At 41.1% G+C, this 26985-nt stretch overlaps 1 protein-coding gene across 1 annotated transcript in view; it reads right to left on the bottom strand.

Annotated features, from left to right (window-relative positions):
* The window catches only part of ARHGAP10 (Rho GTPase activating protein 10), a 153988-nt gene extending 132530 nt beyond the window's left edge, over window positions 1-21458 (bottom strand). The window contains exon 1 of the mRNA XM_052772153.1: window positions 21074-21458. Within this exon, the coding sequence (XP_052628113.1) occupies window positions 21074-21227 (154 nt within the window). The 5' untranslated portion in view covers window positions 21228-21458. The remainder of the gene's footprint in view (window positions 1-21073) is intronic.
* Between the last annotated feature and the right edge of the window lie 5527 nt (window positions 21459-26985).

The raw sequence follows: 26985 nt of genomic DNA, 5'->3' as shown, positions 1-26985 counted from the left end.
CACGGTTAAAGAAGCAGTAGGTTCAACTACATATAAAAAAATTAGCATCCTCATCACTACTCTTCTTTTCATTCAGTTTAAATGTCAAACAAACCAAACTTACAATCTCATATTAAGTCAAGTTTCTTCATGTATAATTTCATTTCATTTCCTGGCTGTATTTCACAATAATGTTTTTAAAGGATTTTGTTTAAAAGTTCTTTTAATACCACAACAGAACAAAAATGGATGATGCTGCAACTCTACATGCACTTCTACATCATGTTAGACAAATGCACTAAGCTGTAATTTACAGTGAAGGTCTACTGCGTGGTAACTGCCAACAATTTTGGGGTTTATTATCCAGATCACCAGATTCGTATCTGACCTAGATCACAAACAACTACGCAGATGTTTAATCTTCCAGCTGCCAAATTCTTCATCACGCTATGAAGGCATGTCCATCAAGTCACATTCACATTGTGCAACTATGTGAGATTAGGAAGTCAGTATTTATTATAAACTTTAAAAAGTTAGCAGTAAGAGGCTTATTTTAGTAACTTAGGACTCATGAAAGCTGGAGGCAGTTTAATTTTCTCATAGCTGCACCTGAAGTTCCTCCAGCATTTTCTAAGTATTAGCCTTTAATTAGAGAAAGAAGTTGTCACAGTTTCCGCTCTTGCATACCACGCTGTGTCACTGGTTCACTATATCCTCTCTGACAGTTAAACTACCTACAGAACTTCTACAAATGTTGGTGTCCTCTTCTGCAGTACTGATACGATTCAACTCATTGAGGGGAGGGCAATTTCACTAGGCATCAGGCAATATGCTTCCCTATCCATTCTGCTCACACTCTTCATAGTGCACAGATTAGCTAGATACGAACTGGCAAAACCAGAAGGCATTATAGCACTTTCCGGGATATGCAGCCACCTTCAGGAAAAAAAGTATTGATGCTTGTATAAATAATATTCTAATATTTTTATAGCACTAATTCTCTCATGGATCATTTCTTCATTTCTTCATTCTGTGTAGTAAGAAACACTCTTTCTCTGACAAGTTTGATTTATACTTGGTTTTTAAAAAAAGAAAACAAAACAAAAACAAAAGTCTAACAACATCACAGAAATCAGAGAGAAACAAAAAGACAACAAAAGGAAAAACCAAAAGAGCTAGCAATACACTAGGAGACAAAAAAAAAAGTACCAATTCCTGTGATGCAACTTAAATAATATGCGTGATACAGCCAAACAGACCAAATAAGAATAAGATGCAAACATTTGTTCCAGTTTATCTTCCGTTTATTTGAAACAGCAATGGGGCTGATGACTCAATCACCCAGAATTAACACTTCTTCAGTGAAGCTTGACTAACCTCCTATCAGCTGGACCAAAGGAACCTCTGGCTGCTCATAGCACAGCACTGCATCGAAGCAATGTAGCAGCCAGATTTGTATAATAAAGAATAGGGTGTGAGAGCGCCAGGTTATCGGCTGAAGTTGCTTAGCTGCAAACCTAGCTTTTCTTTGGCATACTTTGTGCTTTCAAAGGGGCTTCAGTCACAGACATTCGAGTTCTCTCTGTGTCCAAGACTTGAAAGAGTTTGAGAAAACTGGAAATACCAAAGGAAAAAAGGAAACTACATATAATGCAAGTCACAAGCTCACCACATTTTTTTCTTATTTGTGTTTTCTATATTTGAAGTTTCATTCGACTGCAGGAATTTCATAATCCATTCTGCGGCTCCAAGCAAAACATTAATAGGCAAAGTTGTTTTGCTCAACTTATGCGACTTCTGCTACCTGCAGGAATGTGTAATTCAGAAAAATGCCAAAGACTGTTCCGATCCCTTCTTTCCTTGAATTTTAAACTTTTTTTTTTGAGCTAGAAAAGAAAAGAAGACACGGCCAACCAAATTAAAAAGCAGAGGAAAGAATCATGAAGACAATTGAGCAAATGGCCACATTTGGTTGAAAGCAACCACAACTGTTTCTGACTATATCCATTTAGCCTTTTTGCCACAGTAATGCATAAAGACTTTTCCTCTGATAGGGGGAAATGAAAATTAAGAAAGTCTTAAAGCTAGAAAGCAACAAAACACACCCATGCAAAGCTCTTTTAAAAGAAAAAAGACTCTTTACTCCAGATTGCATCATGTACTTATCTTCCCAGCATCTCTCTTAGGAATTTGCTTACAATATGAATAATTTCCATCTGAATTGCTTTAAAGCAGCTCTCTCTCATTTATTAGCAAGCTAAATATATTTTCATTTCTTAATATAAATGAGAAAATTTTGATGTACAGAACACAGGAAGGCAATAAGGAACAGAAAATAATTCTATGTGCTTTTTCTTCAACTTAAAAGCCAGCATTTTCACATCATATATTTCTTCTTCAGAAACGATACCAGTAGAAATCTCAGGTTGCTAGAGTATTCTTTTATCTAATGCGACAGTTAAATGATCACGGTCATGTTATCTGCAGTTTCAGCTATCAAGCACGACGACATTTCTGCACACTTAAGCTTTAGTTGCTTTCTTTCTCTAAATTGCTTCCCTTGCCATTAAAGAAAGCAACAGCAGCACCTAACACACTGCATGACAGTGTTAAGTAATCCAACAATATAATCCATTAAAAAAAAAAAAAAAGAGAGAGGAAACGCTGGAGGTTAATACTAAAGAAAAAAGATACATGGTTAAATGTTGCTGCACCTGAATTCCCTCAGCACTAGGAAGGATTGACAATAGAGGCACTTCCTGTGACTATCAAATCAACATCAAGCTGTCTGCAGTATTTGACAATGTCTGCACATCTACCAATCTCTTCTTATCAAACAAGGAACATTCTTATACTCTAATTAAATATATAAATAACCATTTGGCATAGAAGAACTGTAATCTTTTATTTCAGCACAGAACGGACAAAATACCTACAAAACTTTTCTAGATGTTCTTTATGCAATGCTCCCTTCCCAAAAACAACACAGGCAACTCAATACAAACACATTCACTGCTGACAAGCCATGATTTGGCCACATGACCGTCCCGCCTGTATTTCAGGTATTAGCTATGTCAGACCTAATTATCAGAGACAGCTTGACAAGGTCTTTCACATTATTCAAAAAAAGGTGCACTTGCCAAAGCCCTAGTGGAGGCCACGGTGTATAACAAGTATCACCCAGCTCAGTTGAGGCTTGTAGTTTTGCTGACAGTTTTTCTCCATAAATTACTCTACATAAATAATCACTGGCTAGCAAGCATCTAAGAGTCTCATCAGGAATTCAGTGACCCACGATGTGTAAGAAATACTGCCCGTCATGTTTACAATCAAACGTATAAGGTTTTCTTTCTACATGACTGCTACAGAAATGATACTGTTTTTAATTGTACCAATTGTGAAGGTTTCTCTGTCAGTTTGACAAGAGTGCTTCAGACTATTCTGCCCTGAACTTTAAATCCTGCAACTCAAATACTAGTCCTGTCTAGGAAAGGACAGCATATCAAAGAAAGTATATGGACTGAATTACGAGTTTTTCTGGTTAGTGAATTTTTTCTTCACCTCACTTCCTGTCATGGAGGAGGGGTACACAGATATCAGGATGTAACACATAAGCACATATACGAATACCAGCAGGAGCTCATAGGATCACAATATGAACGTTACTCACATTACCACAGCTTTCAGGTAGAAATACCCATCCAAAGTGATTAAACCTTCAGGCAATGTTTCAAGCATAAGTGTCTAACTTAAGAGTACAAAGAAAATTACTCAAGGGGAAGCATATTGGCACATCTGATTAAGCAAGAGTCCAGTATAGTGGATACATGCTGCATGCTCATATATGCAAGACAGGAATGCACAATATGCACTTTCCTCAGAGACCTTAGAATAAAAGTTCTGCTATAATTTATACTTCGACTCCTTAGCTTCTGTGCACAGAAAGAAGAGATTATACAAATAATTGTTTAAATAGAAATTACAGGTACCTCTTCCAGGAGAAGAGGCAGAGCAGGCAGGGAAAACAAACATTCTGCAAGGACGCAGGAGAACAAACACTGGGAAGCAGGCTCTGCAATTGGTAGTCACGTACAGGTCGTCTGAGACACCCCTATCTATATCCAGGGTCTAACAGCAAACCGATTTGTGCTAAGGACAGGTGACCTACCAATAGCATGGTAACACTAAAATTCAAATGTATAGAGCGTGAAAGCCATTTAAGCACACAAACTACCATCGCAGCAGGAGGGGGTTCCAGTGCCTGTCACTCTGCACCAAAACCTTCAGCACAGGACAATGTCTCTCACGGACAGGCTCTGGCCCTTACAGAAGCTGTATTAACCGGGGACTAGGGAGTTTGCACTGACAGCAAGTGATAACATCTAACCCCAGGCACAGTCCTGCAAAGCATCATTAGCTTTTCCTCTGGAAGCTCCAGCAGGGTTTTTCTACCTTCTACCATCACAGCTTTGCACCTAGCGCGTGCAAGGCTCAGAATACAAATGTGCATCTAGGTGAACGTAGGCCCTCAATACATCTCAAATATTTGTTTCTTTTTTCATCTTTACTTCTTTAGAGGCACATTTAAATCTGGCAGTGCAACTTTTACTAATATATGTTACTGACAACAATAATGCTCACAGAAGTACTGTATAACTGTGGGGTGATGCAAGAGAAAGAAGAGGTGCACTGGGATGTCAAGAAGAGACAGAAGTTTGAAGGGAAAGAAACCTCCTAAGAAAAATAGAGAGGAGGTCACATTCACTCCTTTGTGAAGACTTCTTTGTTCCTGTGGCCAAAATCCACAGCACAACATTACAGCTTTTCTCCAGCATAGCCCACTCTCAAAACAAGTGATTTGATCTCATATTTATTTAGAGTATAGAGTTAGCAATAACAGAAGCAAATTAAAAACAAACCTGAGTATCACAAGCTGATCCCTCCTATTTCTACATCACAGCAAGCTATACCACAAGGTAAAGCGTACCAAAGACCAGCCTGGGAACCTTGGACAAAGGTAGTAAGGTAAGTTTTGAACAATGTTCACAGTTGCATAGATTATATAGAACTGAGGGCAGAAAATAGATGGTGATTTCCTAATTAAAGTCTGGTAAATGAACAGTTTTCCCCACAGAAATTAATTTCTCTCAGTAAAAGATATATAAAATCTTTATCTACTCCTGTATTTAAAACTTTAAACAAAGTGCCATCAAGACAGATGAGACAAATAGTCCACATACAATTAGCTATCTGGATACAAAAGGAAAGGAAAAGCACTCATGTTTTCTTTCTCATATAAAGTGGGGGGGGGGGGGGAGCGCAGGGCAGAAATCTTCCCCAGCTATCTGTCTCAATTCAGAAACCAAATCCCAAAACAGGCATCTGCAAATGGGAACCTCTGCACAAACAGTCCTCTTGCATTCTTGGTCTGATGTCAACTCAGAGCACAACCATCCTCTTTTCCTTATTAGTAACAGAGATTAAGAAACTGCTTTATAAGGCAAGTGATATTACTAATACCAAATTACCTTAAAAATTGAAAACTTTGTGACTATCGGCAACTTACTATTAAACTGGCTTGCTTACTGTTGCCCCTGAAAAAACCCAACTTGCTTCTAATTCTCATTTTGTCATCTTCTTTCCCATTGGCATAAACAAAAGCCACACTGGTTTAACATACAATTTATAATCTTCACTCCTGGTTTCCAAAGATTCACACTACTCTAATTTAAGACATTTGTCCATAACTAATTAATGTAAAACACTGGAACTAAGCAAGTAAGATTTAGGTTTCAGTTCAGTGAGAGCCACCTGTTTTGTGTTAGGGCGAGACTTGAGTTAGAATTCAATTGCAGGGTTTTCAGATAATTTTTATTTGTTATTAGTTACCACTGTCAAGACACAGGAAAAGAAGGATCCAAAAATTCAGTCAATTACTTTTAGGGCTGGGTAGCAGCCAGCAGGAATACTCATTACTGGGTTCAGCAAGGGTCTGCCAAATGATGAGAGATGTTAGCATCGGCAGGGAAAATTTCCTTTCTTGGCTTGTATCTGCTAAATGCTGCAGACACCAAATTAGGCCTCAGGATGGGTCCAGAAGGAACAATTTAGGGCTAAATTTAGGACTGTCCTAAGCAGTAACCATCTGTTAGGACACAGACTAAGTTGGTAGGGTCACTGAGATAGGAAAAGGAGAAAAGTGAGCCAAAACTGGCAGTGAGCTTGGAAGGGTGCAGCTAGCCATGCCCGCGTCCGAGGCAGACTGCAGCAAGCAGGAGCACAGAGGCAGGACTAAGTCAGGGGACCGCAACCCGCGCCAGCAGCAGGGCGAGCATCTGCGCAGGGTGGGCCAGCCACCTGCGCCTTCAGCCCGAAAGGACTGCTAGGCACGAGGTGACATTTGGAGAAGCCAAAGCCACTGTACTATGGCTAGTACAGCATCTGTAGATCATTGCCTGACTAGATGTAGTTCTGGAATTGACTGCTGGATTTGGGGTACATTTCCAGCCAGCAGAAGACCACACGTTCCCGATTCTAACAGGGCACCAGAGAAGCACAGTCCCAGGTCCTTCACTTTCCAGAAAGTACAAAGAATCAAACCAATGCAGTCACCACCTTGCTGGAACATTTAACATGACTGCGTGCTAAAACTGAGCATTTAAAATCCAACACATCATCTTCAAATCTGCAAGCTCCTACACCAAAACAGTTCTGATCACTGCTTAGGAAATTGAATGGGTAGCCTGAAACTGTCAGACAATTCACAATACATTCCCAACATCCGCAAGCTGTTTTACAAAACAGAATATTCTAATGCACGGGTAATAAGGTTAAATGTCAGGGCCTCCTAATTACTAACTCCATCTCCAATAAAGACTTGATGTGCAATCTTATCTAATCACTTGGTCTCTCACTTCACCCATCTGTAAACAGAACTAGCAGCCCAACCTACTCCACAGGATGTTGAAAGGCTAGCATCTAAAATGCTTTGCGCACTTCGGATTTTTTTTTTTTTTTAAGTGCTATATAGGTTAAGAGGTTTGTTTGTTTATTTTGAAGACTAATCTTGTATTTATGCATTTTAAAGTGTACATACTTTACATCACAGAAAAAAAAAAAAACAATGCTACAAATAGAACACCGGAAACCATTACCAAGAATTTAGAATGGATTGTGACTTGGCTGATCATAAGTAAGCAAACTCACCTCTAATTTTCCTGATGATAGCTCCTTCTACTGGGTTTTTCTAGTGGCAACCCTAAACAAGGAACTACTCGCTATCAAGAATCCCTACCACACCAAGCTGTTCACTGCACGATTATAAGGCAAAGCAGGAACTCAGGTAGAAGGGGAATTCCTTAATTATTTCGTATCACTAACAGCATGCAGAAGGATTAGTCATTGCTAGACAGACATGCTTCATTTTACTTAGACGCAGAGCAACAACTCTCAATTCTACCCATCACATTCATTACCCACTTACAATGGTCAGTGCGTATCTTACTGGAATCAAAACCATTCTAAAAAAACATTAAACCAGCTCACAAACATCATCATAACTTAAGAAAACAAACCAAAATTAATTAAACTGTTTACTGACTCCAAGGAATTCTCAGCTCCCCATACTCCACGCACCACTAAAATACTCCTGTGGGCTTTGATTCAGAAAGCATCAAAAGTCCAGAAAGCATCAAAAGACAATTTGTGAAGCGTCTCCCATAAACCAAACCCAACAGGTTTAAGCACACAAAAAACACAGGCAGAAAAGGAAAACAAATGCATAAATTCACTCAATAATCATTTATTGATGAAAGCTATCACAGTAATATTGCAATGTTGTACAAAATAATATGGTTGGGGGGGGGGGGGGTCCTAGAAAAGGTGAGAGAATCCTTCAGCTGAAAAGGCTGAAGGAAATTGCACTAGAGAGCATTATAATGGGTCCCTCTCTGGAAGCAAAGGAACCGTGAATAAGCAAGTAACTTCGAAAAACAAGCAAGCAAGAAACCCCACCACACCCCTCCTCAGAAGAGGACTGACATGCTGTCTGACGTTACTGATTACTGACATCAATGTAGTCCGTCTGCTATTTTTTAGAGCTATAAAAGCCCTGTTTTTTCCCACCTAATTGTTCTCCTGTGAGTAAAAACTCAACTGACATTGGCAATGCTGGAGGTTTTGTAAGGGAGGGATGCAACTAGCAGACATGGCAGTTTACTCCGGGGAAAGAAAAAGAATAAAAAAAGCCTACGAACAACATTCCTATTGATTTTGCCATTAATTTGCCAGCAGGGAACCCTCTCCTCTGCAACATCAGTGGCTTGCGGCAATGCCATCACCAGACAGCATTCATTCTGTTCTTGCCCTTTGAGTAAATTACTCCTACTCAATACATTACAACTGAGTAGGAAAGAGCAATGGCAGATGCATTGAAGCAAAGGAAAAAATTTTAAAAATCTAAACCATACCTTTTCCAAAGCCTAGCAAGGGATTAGGGGTATATACTTCACAGAGGACTTGATTCAGCCTTTACTCTGTCCTAGTAGCTCTATCCCAAACTTTCTTAGGAACCCTGAGCATGCCTCCATGCTAGCTATGTGCTAAAATGCATGCTATTGGTCCTTTCCTGCTCCTCTTTAATATTCAAGCTAGAACAGTCACATAGGTTTGCTCTATAAATTTTCACCAGAACAAACAGCTAAAGACATCAAATGAGGTAGAGGAGGCAGCAATCTCTGGCAGGCTACGGCAAGAATCATCTAAAAAGTCACACTACGAAGACCTCTCAGAAGGGAGACAGAGAGAGGAGACAGAAGCACAAACCACTGAGCTAATGTCAACTATTTTCCAAGCAAAATTCCTTCCTGGCATCCCCCAGTGCCTCTGCTTGTCACTCAGGAAATGCTACCCCAACCCACCCACCCAGGCACTCAGAATGAAACTCAGCAGCTGCTCATATCTCTCTCAGCTACTACACTAATAATAGTGTCCAGGAAGCAACGTTCCAATAAGGCCATTCAACAATGTCTTCATGAAATGTGAGACCAGCTCCTGACAACTAATAAAATATAGGAATTTTCCATATTTAAAAGAGAAACTGAAGGAGAGGGCCTCAGGAAAAAAATTTCTATGAAGAACGGCATCCTTATTCAGACAATAACTAACTCTCTTTATGCTTAAAGGCACAAATTATCTTCACAATTATTTACTTTCAAACCTGAGACATCAAAAGCATATGATCCCTTTTGTCTGCTCACAAGCCTTCAATGTCCTAAATGCAAGCAAATCATAGCTATTACAACAGAAACAGAAAGCATATACAGAAAGCTTTATTTATAAAAGCACTGAAACTGAAACAAATATTGATAGATTTGTTTGGGTTTTGTTCAATGCTTTTGGGGCATCTGAGATTTTTTTGTTTCAGGAGGGGCTTTGCTTGTTTGTTTCTGTTACATGCTGCTTACAAACACTGTCAAGTTCCATTTAGAGAAACTTTTCTCTGTACCAGAGAGAAGTGTAGGGGAGGAGCTATCAGATGAATTGCTAATGTGGTCCAGTTGCTTGCTCCATCCAGAAGACGACTGCTACTTTTCTTGACTGACATCTTAATTCCTAATTTTACTTTAAAATGCATTGATAGTAATAATGCCAAACTAATTTTCAAGAAGGCACCAAAGCCATATTCCTTGTAAACACTTTAAATTAAAGAACTACAAAGAAGTACAAGAAGGAAAAAAAACTTCTCAACAAAGCAAGCTTTGCAGTAACTTTACAAATCTGAAGTGGATTTCAGTATGTCCACGGAGCACTATAACAAGGTTGGCATACCTAAGTTTTACTTCACATATGGATACTTTCTATAAAAAAGTGAGTGACGATATGCTATAAACCTCAGAAAAGCCAAACTGTTGACTTAAATTTCCACTTGAATAATCTGCATGGCAAGGGCAGAACAGCTGCTTTCTGAGTTCAGACTGCCATGCCCTCCATACTGTGATGTCTAAAACATGACTGTAGGAGAATACAGCACATTCTCCTATCAGATTCTTTATTAAGCTAATTTACTTGAAGAGGATAAAAAAGGTTTAGAACTACTGCTCAATTCAAATAATGACTACAGAAAAAGAGCAGTGGGTGCAGTCTCGCATAATGCAGAAGGGACTGACATACAACACTTCTCTATGACATTTCAATATCTGTGAAATGCTTTATAGATAAACATCCCCAAGTTTGAGGCAATAGCTTAAATAGTGACAGAAAAAAAATATATAAAAAGGCAAAGGGCTTGCCCAAAGCTGCTCCCAAAGTCACTTTTCCAGACACAGCTTGCTCTTTTGTTCATACCATAAAATTACCCATGTATACGAAAAGACAAAACATTTTTGGCTTTAAGGGAAGAAGCTTGGGATGAAGGAATGAAGACATGTCATCATTCCATTAATTTAATTCACTTGTTTGCTGCTTAGTGTCTGGTCAGAACTGTGCAAATAAAAAGCTCTATCACTACACATTCTTTTTTTTCATGTTATATTACACAAGACTCAAATCAGTTACAAAAGGAGTAAGTAGTGATCTATACAGGCAGGATGTGGAGGGGAAATGTAAGCTGTATTGTGCTTGCCTCCAGATAAAAAGCTAGTTGTATAAAAGATGAAAATTTCACCCCTCTAATTTCACTAACCTTGCAGACATGAACCATGTCCACTACAGAAAGATCCTCAGGACTGACAGCAACCTGTAGCAGCAATTAAAAAAAAAAAAAAAAAAAAAAGCCCTATATACAAATTATGTTGCACCAAAACATAAGGTATTTTTGTAACTAAAACAGAGGAATTCATACCTAAGATACATTCCAATTACAGACATATGAAAGTGATTAATGGAGGCAGGAAGGGAAATAAAATTTCCAGGTAAGTGAACACGAAGAATCATTTCTGTTGAGTCTCAAAGCTACATTTTCAAAATAATATTTGTATCTAAGACAGTAGCTTGAAGGACTTCTCCTTCTTAAATACACACATTAAAAATCATTTTCTACTAGGTCAATCATCATGATTACTAGGCCAGATATAGACACAACCCTTCTTCTGGGTCTTCCAAGCTGCTAGTCATTAGATCTCAACCCTCCAGGAGGGCATTTCCAGTTGTCAATTGCCTCAGAGCAGGTTACACTACTTGAGCACTACCTGGAGATAACGGCCACCAGTTCTCCAGTGCTTGGGCTCTGCAACAGATGGATGAGTCTTTCCAAGACAGAGAACACATTTCAGCTCTTCTTAAACCACAGTATCCTGTCTTATCTAGGTTCAAATCTCCTTTGGTTTTGCTCTAGGCCCTCAGCAAAGTTCATCTGAACAGAGAACCAAGTTCCTACACGTGAGATTCAAGGGTGTAACACAGGCGTTTCCTTAGTTCATTATATTAACTACACAAAAACTTGAGCTGAATGTCTGCAGCTTAACCCCATTCCTCCATAAAACATAGCAAAAGACTGCAGTAAGAGGAGAGAAATAGGTGCCAACAATAAATTTTCATGCTTGACTAGCTAGTTCCCTACCCCTCAAGGAGAGCAGCCTTCCCCCTCAGGTGCAACCCTACAGAATCCCATGGGAAGAGCACTAATGGTGCTTGGTAGACACACAGATGTGTTTTGTAAAAAGAAAAAATATGGCCATGGGACAGAGGAGTGTTTGCAGATTCTTTTTAGCATTAGATTTTTCTACTTCTAGAAGTAAAAGAAATAACAAAGGATGCACTACATCCAGGTAATTTTATTTCTTTTAGCAAAGGTGCTGAATCCGCTGGAAAAGGGGAACAGTTAGGCAAGAGGCACAACAGAAATTTGAAACTGTGCATTTTAAAACAACTGAAAGCATAAAGGAAAATGAGGCACAATAAAAGTACATTAATATTACCACAGAGCAAGAGTGTTTAACAGCAGACTGGAATAAAGTCAGCTTTGTTCCAGAAAAGCTCGGAGGCTGAAGAGTTGAACGGACAAAAGCTTTGGAGAAACAGTCATTTGGCTTGTAACTGAGCTTGTCAATTGGACGAGGCCTTTTTGACAGAGAGAGCATACAACCTGATATTTTAACAAGAAAAAAGTATTGACAATGTAAATTATACTGTTTTGTTCTCAGGGCACTGATGTGTTTCAAAGGCTGAAACTATGCAGCGTTCACAGTCTGTTAATCCACATAAGCAACAAACGCAGCCCCATGACAGATTTCTAAGAACAGTGACCCACTGCCAAAATGGTATTTCGAAAAGTTTTTCTCAAGTCTTTGGTGACCTGGCAGCATGCTCCCTCCACTTGTTTGCAAGATGGTGGGATTTTTTTTGAAGAAGCATTTTCTAAGCAATCATATTTTCATTTAAGTCTGCTACAAGTTTCCTTATCAGTTTTTTTTTTGTTCCATCATACCTACATTCAAATATTATTCATATTTTTCAAAGCATGTAACTCTTTCTAATGACTGACAAAATCACAGATTAAGACAAACAAGCAAAAGTAAGGTGCTCTCCCTCTGTTTGGGAAGAGAGTCCAACTTTTGAGATTTGATACTTTATAGTCTAATTTTTCTTAAGGCTGAAATGCTGCAAGTGCAACACAAGCTCCAGATTCTTCACCATTAATTCATTCCTCACTTCTAAGTCCACACGCATCAGCCTAATGGAGGAAATGGACAAATTTCAAAGCTAAAAAACACTCACCAGCAACAAAGAGGCTGAGAACCTACTCCTGGACACCACACGCTACACCATCCTCCAAGGCCCAGGTCCGATACACAGTCCTGCTCAGTTTCATCCTGGATACTCAGTTTTCCTTGCCATTTTTTTCCCTCTTCAAGGACATGCAGTCCCAGCCAGCCAGGTGTACATACAGAAGCTGGAGAGAACTAAGGGAAGCTGTAACAACCAGATCTATCGAGAGGCAAAGCGTTCTCTCTGACCTACCTACTGAGCTGATAACTCTTACCTGCCCAGTCCTCTCAACTGAAGAGGTAACAACAGGACCTTTATTCAAAGGTGTGGGCAGTAGTAAAACCACAATCCATTTAATAACACTGTGATTTTCCATCTCTGTAGATTATTTTTCCCTCTCGCTGCTCCTTTCCCACAGAGGACAACCCCAGCATGAATGATTTACAGGAACTTCTGATTTGGCCTTGGCCTGCGATGGCCACATTGCTTCCGAGGGCCTGGATGTTTTCTCTCTATTTTTATCTTGAAAGATGAGCAAACACACAGGAGGGAAAAGAACAACAAGGGAAGGAAACAAAAACAGAGCAAAAAGGAGTAAAAGGCATTCACAAAGTACAGGGTGGCTGCAAGAAGATCCGTCCATAGGTGCAAGTAGGTATGGAAAAACAACAACATGACGATGAGGTTGTCTGCCAAAAATTGCCAAAAATGTCTGCTTAGAAAAAGAATTTTGAGAATAGCATAAACCCAGCCACAGAATTCCCTTTCCAGTATCTTCTCTCCCAGTGAGATACCTAAACATGCAGTTTGGATAGCAGGCATACATCTATCAGACATACAACATGGGGCATTTTAAATGGCAGCCACTGTAGCTGCCCTCTCTTCCATCAAAGTCACACCCAGAGGGCACAACGTCCACAGGAGCTGCTGGGATGGAGCACATGTGCCTACCTCAACTCATGGCGAAATATGATGGCTTAGTTTAAACTTGGCAAAGAAGATGGGTTTGACTTAGCAACAAGACAGATTCTGGGTGCTGACTGAAACTGACAACTACAGTGGGTAGCAGCAACCACCAGCAGAGAGAGATGTTAAATTCCCTAAGGAGTAGTTTCTTAAACTATTCTGCCGATATGTGCACAAGCTCATTTGATCATGTATTTTACACTAACTAGATATTCCAGGAAAGCATTCAACTGCTCGAAGTGTCTTAATTTGCCAACTCAAAAACACGAAGACTTTTAAAAGATGATCAAAACACTGAGCGTGTCGTAACATCTCAAGAACAACTGTCATAGAACAACAGCAAATCTGGTCTGGAAACTCAGAAAAGTGGCATTAGACCCAAAAGGAAATCCCATCAAACATAAGCAAGTCATAAAAATTATCTCAAAAAGCCACAACCCACCCTATCAAAACATTAAGCATATTGCCAAGATTCACACACTGTGGACTATCTCCCTCAAACAGCCAAGCCTCTGTTTTTTAAGTTAACATGTTAAGTGCTGCAGTAGTGACTGAAGATGGTATTGCAAAACAAAAGCACTAAAGTCAATGTAAACTATATACGTTAATTATGTAATGTTAAAAAACAGCTGGAGAGAAGTACGGGGATGCAGCTCTTCCATGCCATTCCAAAACATGTTTCCAAGCACTCCCTGTCCAAAGTGAGGGCGGAGCACCTGGCCTGTGCGCTACTCCCCTTGCTGTACATCACGAAAAAAACCCCATAGCGCTCCAGGGCAGGTTGTCTCCCTTCCCTGCCCCCTTAGAAAAAAAACTGTACCGATCAGAAAGAGATGTTCCGCCTCGCTAAAGACCATGAAGTTGATTTTAGACTGAGTTAAGAACTGGTATTGGTGTCCTAAGCTCTGCTTGTTAAAATTTGCAACATTTTTGCAATAAAGAGCTGGCAAGCAAAAGGTAATTTTAGGAACAGCACACACCTGCATGCAGCCTGAGCAGTGGGTCTATTTTTCTTTATTTAATTGCAAGCAGGTGATTGCACTTTACAGACTGTAGGGCAAATCCATCCTTTTTTCCAACTCCTTAAGACGGATTCAGATTCCATAAAATTCAATATTATGTTTCTAAAAGGCTTGTCATTAAAAAAGAAAAATATCAGGAAAACACTTACCAACATGATCTACCAGACAACTTCTCTAAAAATTGCAAGCCACTGTACTTATTTCTATTGGTTTTGTCCTGAAGACTGACAATGACACTAACCACTGCCCGCTTACACAGTATCTAAGCTTAAAAATGACATATTTCCCCAAAACGATTAAAAGACAGAATCACTTCATTCAACAACAGTCACATCTCTTGTCACTGAAAAAAATCCAGGTAAATTCATGAAAATTCTTATTTTTCTGAAATCCCATCTTCTAGTTCACTAGCACAATGCTCTACTTTTAATACAGAAAAAAAAAAATGAACAGTGGAACATCTACAGGACAAAGAAGGTAATGGAGCTAGTTAGTAATCCAAGCTGAAAAGACGTGATTCAAGATGACAAACTGGCATCCTCCACAGAATGAGCTTGACACTTTTTATAGCTACTGACACAGTAATGAATGCTTTACTTTGGGTGGAGCTAACGCAATGTTATGCAGAGTATTTTCTTAAAAGAAAGCACTTCCCTGATCCTTATACAGAAGCAACTTTATCTACAAGCAGAAAAAAAAGTACTGTCTTAGTTAATTAGGCCCTAGCTCTGGCAATTATCTTGGAGGGAAGGGAAAAGCAACATTCTACTATGTTTTTATAAGCAGTTCTCTCTTAAGGGAAAGCTGTATCAGATGGGCCCCAAAGTACCTGTTTGCCTTAGTTTTCTAATGTTTCCATTATTGAGCTGAATTCCAATAGAAAGGTTTTTTTTAAAAAGTATATACTGCTCAGTAGCCTTTACGATACAGGATCTAGAGCTGCCCTAGCAGTAATTTTTATCTAACTGTGCCCTACAGAGTATATTTCAAATTTAAATCTCAGAGTGTTCACTTAGAGCATTTATTTGCTTACTGTTATCACACCTAAACATAACAGAAATTAAGCTCATTTTTGAGGTAGTAATTTAAAACTAAAACTGCTTTCTAAAAAGCTAAACGTAAAGATTTATTAATTCACAGCTCTCACTGAATTCAAGGTGAATTAATCTGAGTCCTAACTAATCACTGCTGATTTAGGAAACTTTGCACACGAGTTCAGCTGAGGCCCTCTTACAGTATTCCTCGCTCCCCCCACCTTGTTAAATAAGAATGACATTAGTTTTTACTCGGTCTTTGGATTCTTTCTAAATCTTTAGTGAATGTCCATTTCTTTTCTAGAAGTTATTGACAAGTTCTATATTAACTGTTTTACCTTACTTCTTTGACATGTACTGGAGTGTCAGTAGAACAACATTTCTGCTGCTGAAAATTCCTAAGATTTTGAGAGCTGGCACACATTGTATGTTCAGCTAAGTGGTTTCATAAGTGCAGATTACACTAAGGAAAGCTTTAAAAAATGGACAATTACTGCTTAAGGAAAAAAAGCACCATGGCTCTAGTGATCTGAGTGGCTTTTATGATGTGTTGTTATGTGGATTACAACAGTCTTTATGGTTACATAATAATATCCATCCCAGGTCAGACCAAAAGCCTACCTAGACCAGTATCTGAGATATCAACCACCACCACACGCTAAAAGAACTGGCCAAGAAAAAGGAATAGGGGTTTGGCCAACTCAGACATCAGACTGGGTCTTGGGTTAGGTTCTTCAGTCAACTGAAAGGCTCAGCCTATTCTACTAGGTCAGAGATGGGATTAGGAATGGCTTTATTCCCATTGCCAACAAGATTTCCTGTCTGCTTAACTTCTTGATGGCAAACTTGTAAATGACCAGTGACTAATAACACCTCAGAGGAAACGAAAGAGAATTCACTATTTTTTTTTTCTCACAAATGCCAAAATACTCCCTGAAGCAAACCAGCATTCTTCAGTAACAATTATCAGTAACTCCTTATATTCCAGCAAAGTCTTTCTATAGATAAAAGAAATTTGGTTCTTGTTCTGTATTCTGCCTGGAGGAGTGCAAGGAATAACCCTTCTGTAAAAAACATAAAACAAAAATAGCAATAAAAAAAAAAATCACCAAAAGCCTGAGAACACTGAGCTGCCTGCAGAGACCTGGGTAGTGAGGATGTCTGTTTTCCGCCTCTGCTGCACCAAAAACAATGGCCAAGACCTCACAGCACTGAGCTCACAACCCAAAACCTCAGAGTACAGGAGAAATCACCCTGCTCTCAGCCGAAATAGAGACAGCAATGTAATAAGGGACAGGCCTACCCCAGTGAAAACCACACAATGGGGCTGCTGGGTAGCAAGTTTCTCAGGGTGCAAGTGGAGGAAGGTGGCTGCTCTGCATTCTAGCACAAGTGATAAGAGTATTTGAATACTGTAGTGCCCACATGGCAGCAGATGGTCCTGACTTGATGCAAGGCCCTATGATGCATTTTAGCCGAAAGGCCCACGTGGGGCACCCTTCCCTAAAAAACTTTGTCTAGGCTTCCCTTAGATGGGCACTGCATACGACCACCCCTTGAAAGCCTCCTAAGGAACTCAACTTTTCTGTTTTCCCAGCTTCTTGATCTTCTGTCTTCATCAGCAGGTTATAAAGTCACTGCAGCTGCCCCAAACAGAATTCTGCTCTGATCTGAGCCTAAATCCAAGAATGGGAAGACTCTACTTTCAGGCATGTGGAATAGCTGTCAGCACGCACTCACAAGTATCCTTTACAAACCCCCTGTGAGATCCCCAGGGTCAAAACCTTGGCTCACGCTGGCTCTTCCTACTCCACCCAGAGGTCTCAAAAAAAGTGGCAGCTCCTGCTGTACATTTACGGAAACGTCTTGCCTCCAAAAAAACATCTTCAAAAACCTCAAACAAATCTCACGCTCATATCAAGAGAGCAAGAGTTGGACCAACATAGGAATAACTCGGAAGCAAATACGTAGTATTTACCCAGTGTACTATTTAGCTTCCAACAATTTGCACCTCAGAGATTTTAAGAGCTCAGAACTAACCTCTCAAGTTCCTTTCATGTTTCAGAATAAGGATTCTCCAATCAGGCACCTTTAAATTCAGTTTCTCTCAACAGAAGAACAACTAACTCCATCCAGAAGTTATTTATAAACTATTTTGATCCTCCCTTGTTTAACTGAAGTGGAATGCCCTGAGAAATATTGCATTTCTATTTTAAAAGGCATACGTATATACTGCCTGTATTGACTGATCACTAACAGTGGGAAAAAAATTGTCTTTCTGTACTCCTTTTAAACATATTTAACTGTCATGAGAAAAGAAAGAGCCACCTATTGTTTATTCATCCTTCCAATATTTAGCTTGAACTAGACAACTCAGTGATTCAAACCACTACACAGGAAACGAGACGGCTTTGAGTCGGTCTTTATCTTTCTATCAGATTCTTGAAACAACTGAAACTTAAAAGTGTGAAGATACACTTGAAGTATGCTTCATACTGGAAACTCAACAATTTAAGAATGCAAAAGATCCTTTTTTTTTGTCATGGTCTTTTTTTTGTTGTTTTTTTTAAAGCAGTCTAGTCCCATACTAACAAAATCAATTCTTCTGAGTTTTAGGTGGGAAATACACTCCCACACAACTGAGGAGACAAATGGAAAGGAGCCAAAGAGAGGATCCACATCAGGTTACTGGTTTGTCCTGCAAGACACTGATGACTCCTGTGATTAGAGGGAGTGGTAGCAGCATCTGTTTCCCACCTCTCAAGATGTAACCCAGTGCAGGCATCATCACAGTGATTTACCAGGCTGTCTGTCAAGCAGGAAGTGCGATCTATTCAATCACATCAGTTATTCACACCTAAAGAATCCTCACAACATTTCTTGTAATCTGCTGCTTTACAAGTGAAATAAGGAAAGCACTAAGGGAGGGAAATGCAGGCAGTCTCTAGTGCAGTCACTTCATTTCCCACAAATTTAAGAACAATAGTGCACCTATTACATTTTATAGCTCACTCAGAGAAGCTTATTACGTTCGCATATCAATTAAAACAGATGTAAATTTTGTAATTTATCTGGTTCTAGAAAGAGAGAAATACTTTAGCTATTCTTAAGACATTTATTGTTCAAAAGACTGAAACAATTTTCCAAAAATTGTAGTCAACTGCTGTCTAAGAGACAGTCATCTAAGCTCTCAAAACGCCCTGCTCTATTATCACATTCTGTAGATTGCGACAAGCCAGTCTTTCTGCAGAAAATGCAGTTTTGACAGAGGTAAATAGCTAGCTCTGCATCTAGACCAGTTCTCGAGCTTGGTTTTTGGAACAAGTATTAATCCCATTTGGTTTCCTGACAGCAAACAAATCGGGTTCCTCAAAGAATTTAGATGCCGGTGTTTTCTTCTGAACACACAAGAAGGACCAATACCCTAACCACTGCGGGTTTAATGGGTTTTAACTCCTCCTTGTGTTTTCCTGGTTCAATTTGTCTTTTAATGTCTGTTGAACAGTGGCACTGTTTCACCAGTGGCAGAGGAAGACGACTCGGCTTCAAACCTGTCATGCAGGGCACTCTAAAGGAGAGGGACAACTACCAAACCTGAAATGTGTAAGGAAGGATCTAATCTGTGTTTCCACTCCTCAAACAAGTATGCTGAAACGCAGATGTTTGTTAGAATAAGGTACAGCACTTAATCTCGAGAAGAAAATTTCTGACTGTCATCTCGGAAAGGAAGGAACTGCTTAGACCTGAACACTGGGCAGGACCTCAGATAGCTTCTCTAAATATTTCGCATGGGCTAGCCCTAAACACTCTCAAACACTCTCAGGCCAGGTGGCTCTGCTTGGCACGCTGACCCCCTTGGCTCCCACTGCACACAGCTAAGCGCACCGAGCGCTGCACACCAAGCCAAAGTTAGCACAGGATTCTGCTGTGGATAGGAGGCTCGTACGAGTTAGGGCTTTCCTCACCACCATCAGCTCCACGCTTTCAAATTAAGTTCTGTGTATGTAACTGTACATGAGAAACTGAAGGTTTGGGCAGTTGCCAAAACACTGTTTAGATGCTTGAGGAATAGAAGCAAAGTGGAATGATTTCCCTCTACCATTCTTATCCAAGTTTAGCGACACTTTTTTACTTTGCACTCCAAGTTAAGATGATTTATACTGACACTTCAGGTCACAGGTTTCAAATAATCCCCGAAGAACGCAATTTGCAATAACTGAATGTTAACTGGCCAAAGAACAAGAGTTACAAACAAGTGAAATTTGATATGGCATTTTCTACTTTTTTTTACCCAGGCACATCCAACAGAGACAAAAACAAGAAAGAATGTTTCTTTATTTGCACAAAATGAGTTTTCTCAGTTTTTAAAACCCTCACCACATCCAGGCAGCTACGCTGCTCAAACCACTGGCCAAATCCCTCTCAGTTTACTTTAAGGGAAATACCTTGAAAGCCTGATTCCCTGCCTTCAGAAGTTCTCCACGATACCAAAGATGAAGTACACTTTTGAGAACACAGTGCCAGAACGCTGCGTTAGTGTTTTCTTTGACTAATTGGTATAGTCAATCACCCTACTAGATATTTAGAGGACTGCACTACTGTGTCTTAAGTTAAATGGAAGAAATTGTATTACCACAACACTACATTAAGAACACGCATTAACACGGTCATCCAAGGAAAATAACATGATTCCCACATAGATCACAGCATAACTAACCATGCATGTATAAATATATATATATTCAACGAGTAAAATGAAAAATTAAAAAACGCCATCACATTTTAAGAGGCCAAAGACGTAGAACTGGTAACTGGTGCAGTCACCGCAGAACTGCAACTCTGGTAATTCTTGAACATACTTGAAATTTTTACAAAGGTGCGTTTTCAGCAGCCTCTTCACAGACTACAAATGCATATACACGTACATCGCTATTTTGAAATACACAATTCACAGACGCCCAGCTTGCAACGCACCGGTAAAACTCGACACCGAGTCCCCTCGGCGGATTTAACACAGCAGTAGCTCACTTCGGGCTCGGCACCGCCAAACGCACTAGCCAGGCCCGGCCAAGGGACCGGGCAGATGCGACGGGCGTTGCAAGAAGCGGAGTTACCCAGCGCTGCTGCCGGCGCTGCCGCCGCTCCCCCTTATGCTCTCTCCACGGCGAGGGGCTGGAGAGGACCCGCGTCCCCACAGCGGCTGCTGGGGGACCCAAGGGAGAGGCTGGAGAAAGCCGGTGCAAGACTCGCTGCAACAAAAGCCAAGCGCCGCCGGCTCACAGGCGAAACCTCCCGGCGCCGGGCCCCGAGCCGCCGGGAGCCGCCCCCGCAGCGACCCGGCGTCTCCCCCCGCACCCCTCCACTCACTTTTGGTCGCGGCGATCAGATTTTTCCCATCCTTGAGCAACTCCTTGATAAACTTATTGGTCTTCTCCAGTTCGGCCTCGTGGGCTCGCACCCGCTCCCTGAACCAGGGGCTGTCCAGGTAGCAGTCGCTGAACTCCAGGGGCTGCAGTCCCATGGCTGCCGCTGCGCCGGGACTCGCCTCCCCGCCAACCTCTCCCGGCTACGCCACAGCAGCAGCGACCTCCTCGGCAGTCGCGGCGCAGCGGGCGTCCCCACGGCGGTGAGGCGGCAGCCGCGGCCACAAAGACAGAGCGGCGGCGGCGGTCGGCGGCTCCCCCCGCGCAGGGCTGGGCGCGGGCAAAGGCGAGCCGAGCCGACCGGAGCGGAGCCGCCCTCCCCGCCGCTGAGGGGCGGCGCGGCACCGCTCGGCGCGGCAGGGGGGCGCTCCGCTCCGCGCCGCTCCCGGCAGCCCCGCCGCCACCGCCGGGCCACGCCCGGCCGAGCAGGGCGGCCGGCCGGCCTGCCTGCCTGCCTGCCGCGCCGGGGCCCGCCTCCCGCCCCGCGGCGGCGGTTACACAAGGCTGGGCGGCGAGGGCGCGCCTCTGCTGGCAGTCCCCGGGAGGGCCGCCCCCTCGGCCGATACGGGCGTCCCCGTGCGGGGGGCGCGGGCAGGTACTGCCCTACCAGCCGCCGGGCCCCCCAGGCGAAGTCCCCCTTGTCGGGGCGGGGGGTGCTGCGAGGGGGCCCGGCAGGGCCTGGGCGGGAGAGCCCGCACGGCAGACGCGGCGGCTTGTCGCAGCAGGCCGCGGGTTGCCTGTCCCCATCTGGCAGGGCGGGGAGGCCGCCGGGTTTGAGCTGCCGCGGGTGGGTGATTCACCTGGCGGAAACGTCCGTGGGCTTTAGGAAGGGGCAGAGCAGGCCGTCAGGGGGAGGAAGCACGGAGCAGCGCACGGGGTGCTCGATCCAAAATCGGTCGCGGTGGCCGTGGTGCCTGCTTTGCGGTGGTGGTCTGCCGGCAGAGAAGGCTGGCATCGCTCGCCTGTCCCTGTCCTGCTCGTGTGTCTGGCCGTGAAATACTGAGTAAAGTAGACACAGTCTCACCTTTATGTCTTCGTTTAATAAACTAATACAAACCGTTCTCATGAACAAGTACTGCGGCAAGAGCAAGACCTTGAGAAGACTGCTCAATGCTGAATTGTTTTGGTTAAGAACTTTAGGAAACCCATGAAGAAAAGGGAAAAGGCTTGTAATTATACTTGTGTTTATAATTTAGCTATAATTTCATGGGTTTAATGGTTTAACAGTAGTGCAACTCCTAGTGATTTGGTGGGACTTTCTGAGGTGATTGGGGATTTAGTCATGAATATATGTCTAGATGTCTTCTTGGGGAGTAACTTCAATCTATTTAATTCTCTGTATTTTGGCAAATTTAGCGTAAGTTCCTGCTCCTTTTGGAGTAATGAGCTTCGGTATTAATTTAAATATAATATTGTTGGGCCCACAGTTAAGCCTACTCTGCATTGGCCAGAGAAACAAAATAGAGCTGCCTTTTTTGGATACAACTTACATTTTGAAGACTCACACTAAAAAAAAAAGCTAGTTTTATCTTTCTTTTAAAAAGTAGCACCTAAGATTTCTAGAGATGACCGAGATGAAGATAGCTGGCAGTGTTACTATCAACCTTCCTCTCTATGACCCCAGGCACTGACCTGCAGAAGTCGTGCACTTCAGGAATCTCATTTAAAATTACTCGTGTTTGTAGAACAGTGTATAGGGTAGAAGATTCAATTTTGCAAACGTTTAGGGTTTTTAATAACTATCCACTTGAGAGTCTGCTTCAGAAACCAGTCTGAGGGTGTGTGTTACCCACCAGACAGCGGTCACTGAGCTCAAGTAAGCAAGCACAGAGTTTCGTGATCAAAGGCAAAGGTAATGTCCTCATTGTTCATGTAGATGAGGAAAATAGGAAAACACAATTGTGTAACGAAAGGGGCGGGGAGAGGGGACTTCCACGTGGAGGCTCGTGAGTAATCATCGTTCCTGAAAGTAGTCTTCAATAGGACTGTGGCCATGCCGGATCAGCTGCTACTTAAAAGTGCACGATTTGTCTGAAATCACAGCAGGCCAGGAGGTGCTATTGAGAGCAGACCCTGAACGATCAGCCTTTCAGCCAAGTGTTCTACCTGGTAGATCACATTATCTGCTCTGATATTTTTTTCTATTATTATTTAACTGAGAAGTTACTATGCTACTCAAAATTTTGTTTAAAAAGAATTAAAAAAAAAATCTTAAAGAAATAACAAACAATCCTTATCTCTGTTTAGATTACTGGAGCAGCATTTCAAGAGTAAGTATGCCTTCCGTGAATAGTTTGTTTATTTGTCTTGTAGTTGTCTTCAGGATTAAAATTAGAATATTTTTCATGCTTGTTTATAGTAACTGCAATTTCTCTATTATAATTCCACTGAAGTGCATGCATTGTGTGGGGTTGCTTGCATTCAAATTTTAAAAAAAGAAGAAAAAAAATTGAATGTTTAGTTTAGCCCTGAGTTTTTTAGCTGGCAAAAAAACACCAGGTCTAAAATTTAGATTTGTCCTACCATGGCAGGCCTATTAGGGGAAAGTGGTCTACCTACCTCAATCATGTAAAGTAAAAATGTATTCCATTCTAGTTGCAGCTAAAAGGAGCAGCGGTAGTCCAACAGAAATACATGCTTACACATAACATATTTGTCCCAGAATAAAAAGACTTGACGTGTATTTACATAATAAAGCAAGGAAGCAAATTCACTATTATGTTGATATTCTACACTGTTTATCCAGTATTGGTATCCAGTATTGGTATCCAGACAACATACTGGATTCCCACCACCAAAATTATTAAATCTATGTTTTCTTAAACCTGACCCACCAGTGCAAACCATTGTTGGACCCTGAAATGGCAGAATTGTGATTTAAGAAAAAAAAAAAAGACAACTTGAGATGGAAGACTGAAGAGAAATAATAACCCATTAATTTAAATGGACGAAAATTACCTATCTAATGAACAATAAAAGGAGTTGCACTTCCTTCACAAATTAAGGCTAGAAGGTTTTTTATATCAGCAGTTTAGAAAATGCTCCTCTTTTCTGCTGTTCCCTACTCAAGGTCATCAAATTTTACAGCCTTATTGTAGCCTCTTTTAAGAGACCATGACATAGATTGACTATGTGAAGCTCTGGCAACATCCTGTCCATATATCGTATATTTATCTTTGCTTTGGTTATTTTCCTCGACATTCATTGCAAGCATGGTTTCAGGATATACCCTCTTCAAGTCATTTTATAAAATAGGCATACACCAGCATAGTGTATGTTTTGTTCCATCGTACCTTCCTTATGTTCTTGTCTGATGACTTCAACATCCTGATTTTCATGAAAGACAGTGGTCTGATCTGTGGCTGATTGTGTCTCCAGTTTGTATGTTATGGAGAGATAGGTTAGAAATTACTGAATTTAACTTCCAAGTTAGTGAATTTAACTTTCAAGTTTTATTGACATTTTATTACAAAGCATCGATATCACCTCCACCATTTGCAACACACTGCTGTGTTGAGTTGTTGAAAACATGATTAGCAACAGCATCCTTCCAAGCTATTGTAGTTTCTTCTCTTATCTAAGCACTTTTACCTCCATTAGGAGAAAAGCCCTGTCATGGGTTTATAGAAGGTTTATAGAATTTCCTTCTAACTCCCATCTTGCTCATGACTGTGTCATCACTTTTGGCTTGCAAGATGTTAGGGTCATTACGCATATGTGAGGTACCACTAGGCCACATGCTCCCTCTCCTCTCATCCATCAAGAGTGCAAATGGAAACAGACTAATCTCTGACCACCCACGATGCAGACCAACTTTATTTATTCTACTGGCAACCAATTTGATGATTATTATGGCAATCATATATCTGATAAGATGGGCATTCCTTTCTGGCACTCCTTTATGGCACAAGCTTTACCCAACAAATTATTTTAGTATGCAGCTGTATGCTTTTTCAGTGTTGCAAACATTATATTCTGTGGCCATTTTTTTTCTGAAGTGTTCCATTAAATAGTTGTGAGTATGAAATTACCAAATATTCTTCCCAGCCTTTGAACTGAACTGACTCTTGTGAATTGCAAGGATTTTACACTGACACTTTTTAGTAATCTTCTCCCCCAAAATGGGTCAAATTAGCACACAGTACTACTTAATTTATGCTTAAAAATAGGCACTATAAACCATTTTTGCTATCTGTCTGGCCTTTGACCAAAAAAAAATACAGCTGAACAAGTTTGGAGAATCATGAAACTACAGAGGTACTGGGTCATTATAGTATTTGGTCCAGGCCAGCTCCTGTTACACCTCACTGTCCACAGATGATAATTGCCTGTACTTCCCTTTCCCTTTAGTGTGCTCTCTCTTTCCCCCCTCCCCCATTGTTAATATTTTCTTTTTCCCCATACTGTCATCCTCTAGCTGAGAAGCATAATTAAGCTAAACTCTGAGAAGTTTGTTCCCCATCTGTAACTAATTTAAAGTTTATAGCTTTTCTTTCAAAACTGAAGGAAGGCTTGGGTGCTTCTTGATACCAGTTGATTTAATAAGATATTACATCCTCCTTTAGAGCTCAGTTCACATATAAAATATTTGATACTTTCTGACATTAATATTTGCACATCCTCAGGGACTTCATCCAGCCCAAGTGCTTTACCAGTTCTTATTTTATGTTTTTCTAGCATGTCTTTCCTCTATCAGAAATTGATTCTAGTGTCATTCAGGTTGCCTGTTCTCAGTTTTTTCCTTTAGGTCACTTCTCTCAAAACGTTTGTAGACTTCCCCCCTCTTACAATATTATAGAGTAGTAATTAAGTTTGCCATGGATTACAGTTTAACTGCCACTATGTTTTCATTTAGACTCGTGTTCCCCCTCCATATGTGGTATTTTCATCTTGTTCAAAATGTTGGCCTGACATTTTTAAGCGGTACTCATTTGTTTCTCAAAAGTGAAGACATACACAATATCCTCAGCTGTAAAAGCCTGGAAGAGCTGGATTCATGCTTTAGAGAAGGAAAGTAAAGATGAACAGCTTCCAAACATTTCATAATTAGTAAACAATGCCATGGCCTGTTCTTGTTGCAGAAGTAGGACAAGACCAAATGAACTCTGCCTTTTTTTAGAAAAGATCTGCACTCCAGTGCCCTGCATGTGGTTGTTCCCTAGAGCAGGCAACCTGCCTGGCTCCACAGAGAAAGAACGTAAGTGGTAGTGTAGGCATGGGAGGGAGCGAGATAAGGGACTGGAGATGTGGAGCAAAGCTCTGAATTTTGCTCCTCACAATCTCTGTTGCTGCAGAACAGAGTTGTTAGTCAAAGGCCCAAGACAACCAGGACTTGTTTATGACTTAAAACTAGGTAGTGTGAATGTTGTCCTCAACTGTCATTCTTGGGACTTACCAACAGTGGAATTGAATTTTAGGAACGCCATAACTACAGGGCAGTCACAGGCAGTGCCTGCACAGCATGCAGTTCTTGGCCTACATCTGGTAAACATCTAAGGTGGTAGTTCTTATCTGTAGAGCAGGTCTGAACAGCATCGAATGACAAGGGACTGGATTTAGCATTGCTGTGGGTCACTTCTCGTCCTGTGGGTATGAGCTGAATTACCAGCTTTAAAAGATTGGCTGTGGATGGAGAAAGAACATGGACAATGAAAATACCTTTATTCCACATGTGCGTATAGATAGGAAGAAATGGTAAGACAGTTTCTAGTCAATTCACCATGTTTCACCTGAAAAGTAACAAGCTAAATATAGAGTTTTGTCTGTACTTTTCTCAGACCTTTTCCTTACCAATAAAGTTATGAACTTCTTTTAGTCGCATAGAGCCTCCTTCTTGTCACCTTTCAAAGCATTAGC

Source organism: Harpia harpyja, chromosome 2 (genome assembly GCF_026419915.1).
Source record: "Harpia harpyja isolate bHarHar1 chromosome 2, bHarHar1 primary haplotype, whole genome shotgun sequence".
NCBI lineage: Eukaryota > Metazoa > Chordata > Aves > Accipitriformes > Accipitridae > Harpia > Harpia harpyja.
Note: the sequence above shows the minus strand (reverse complement) of the source record. Positions and strands in the feature narration are given on the sequence as shown.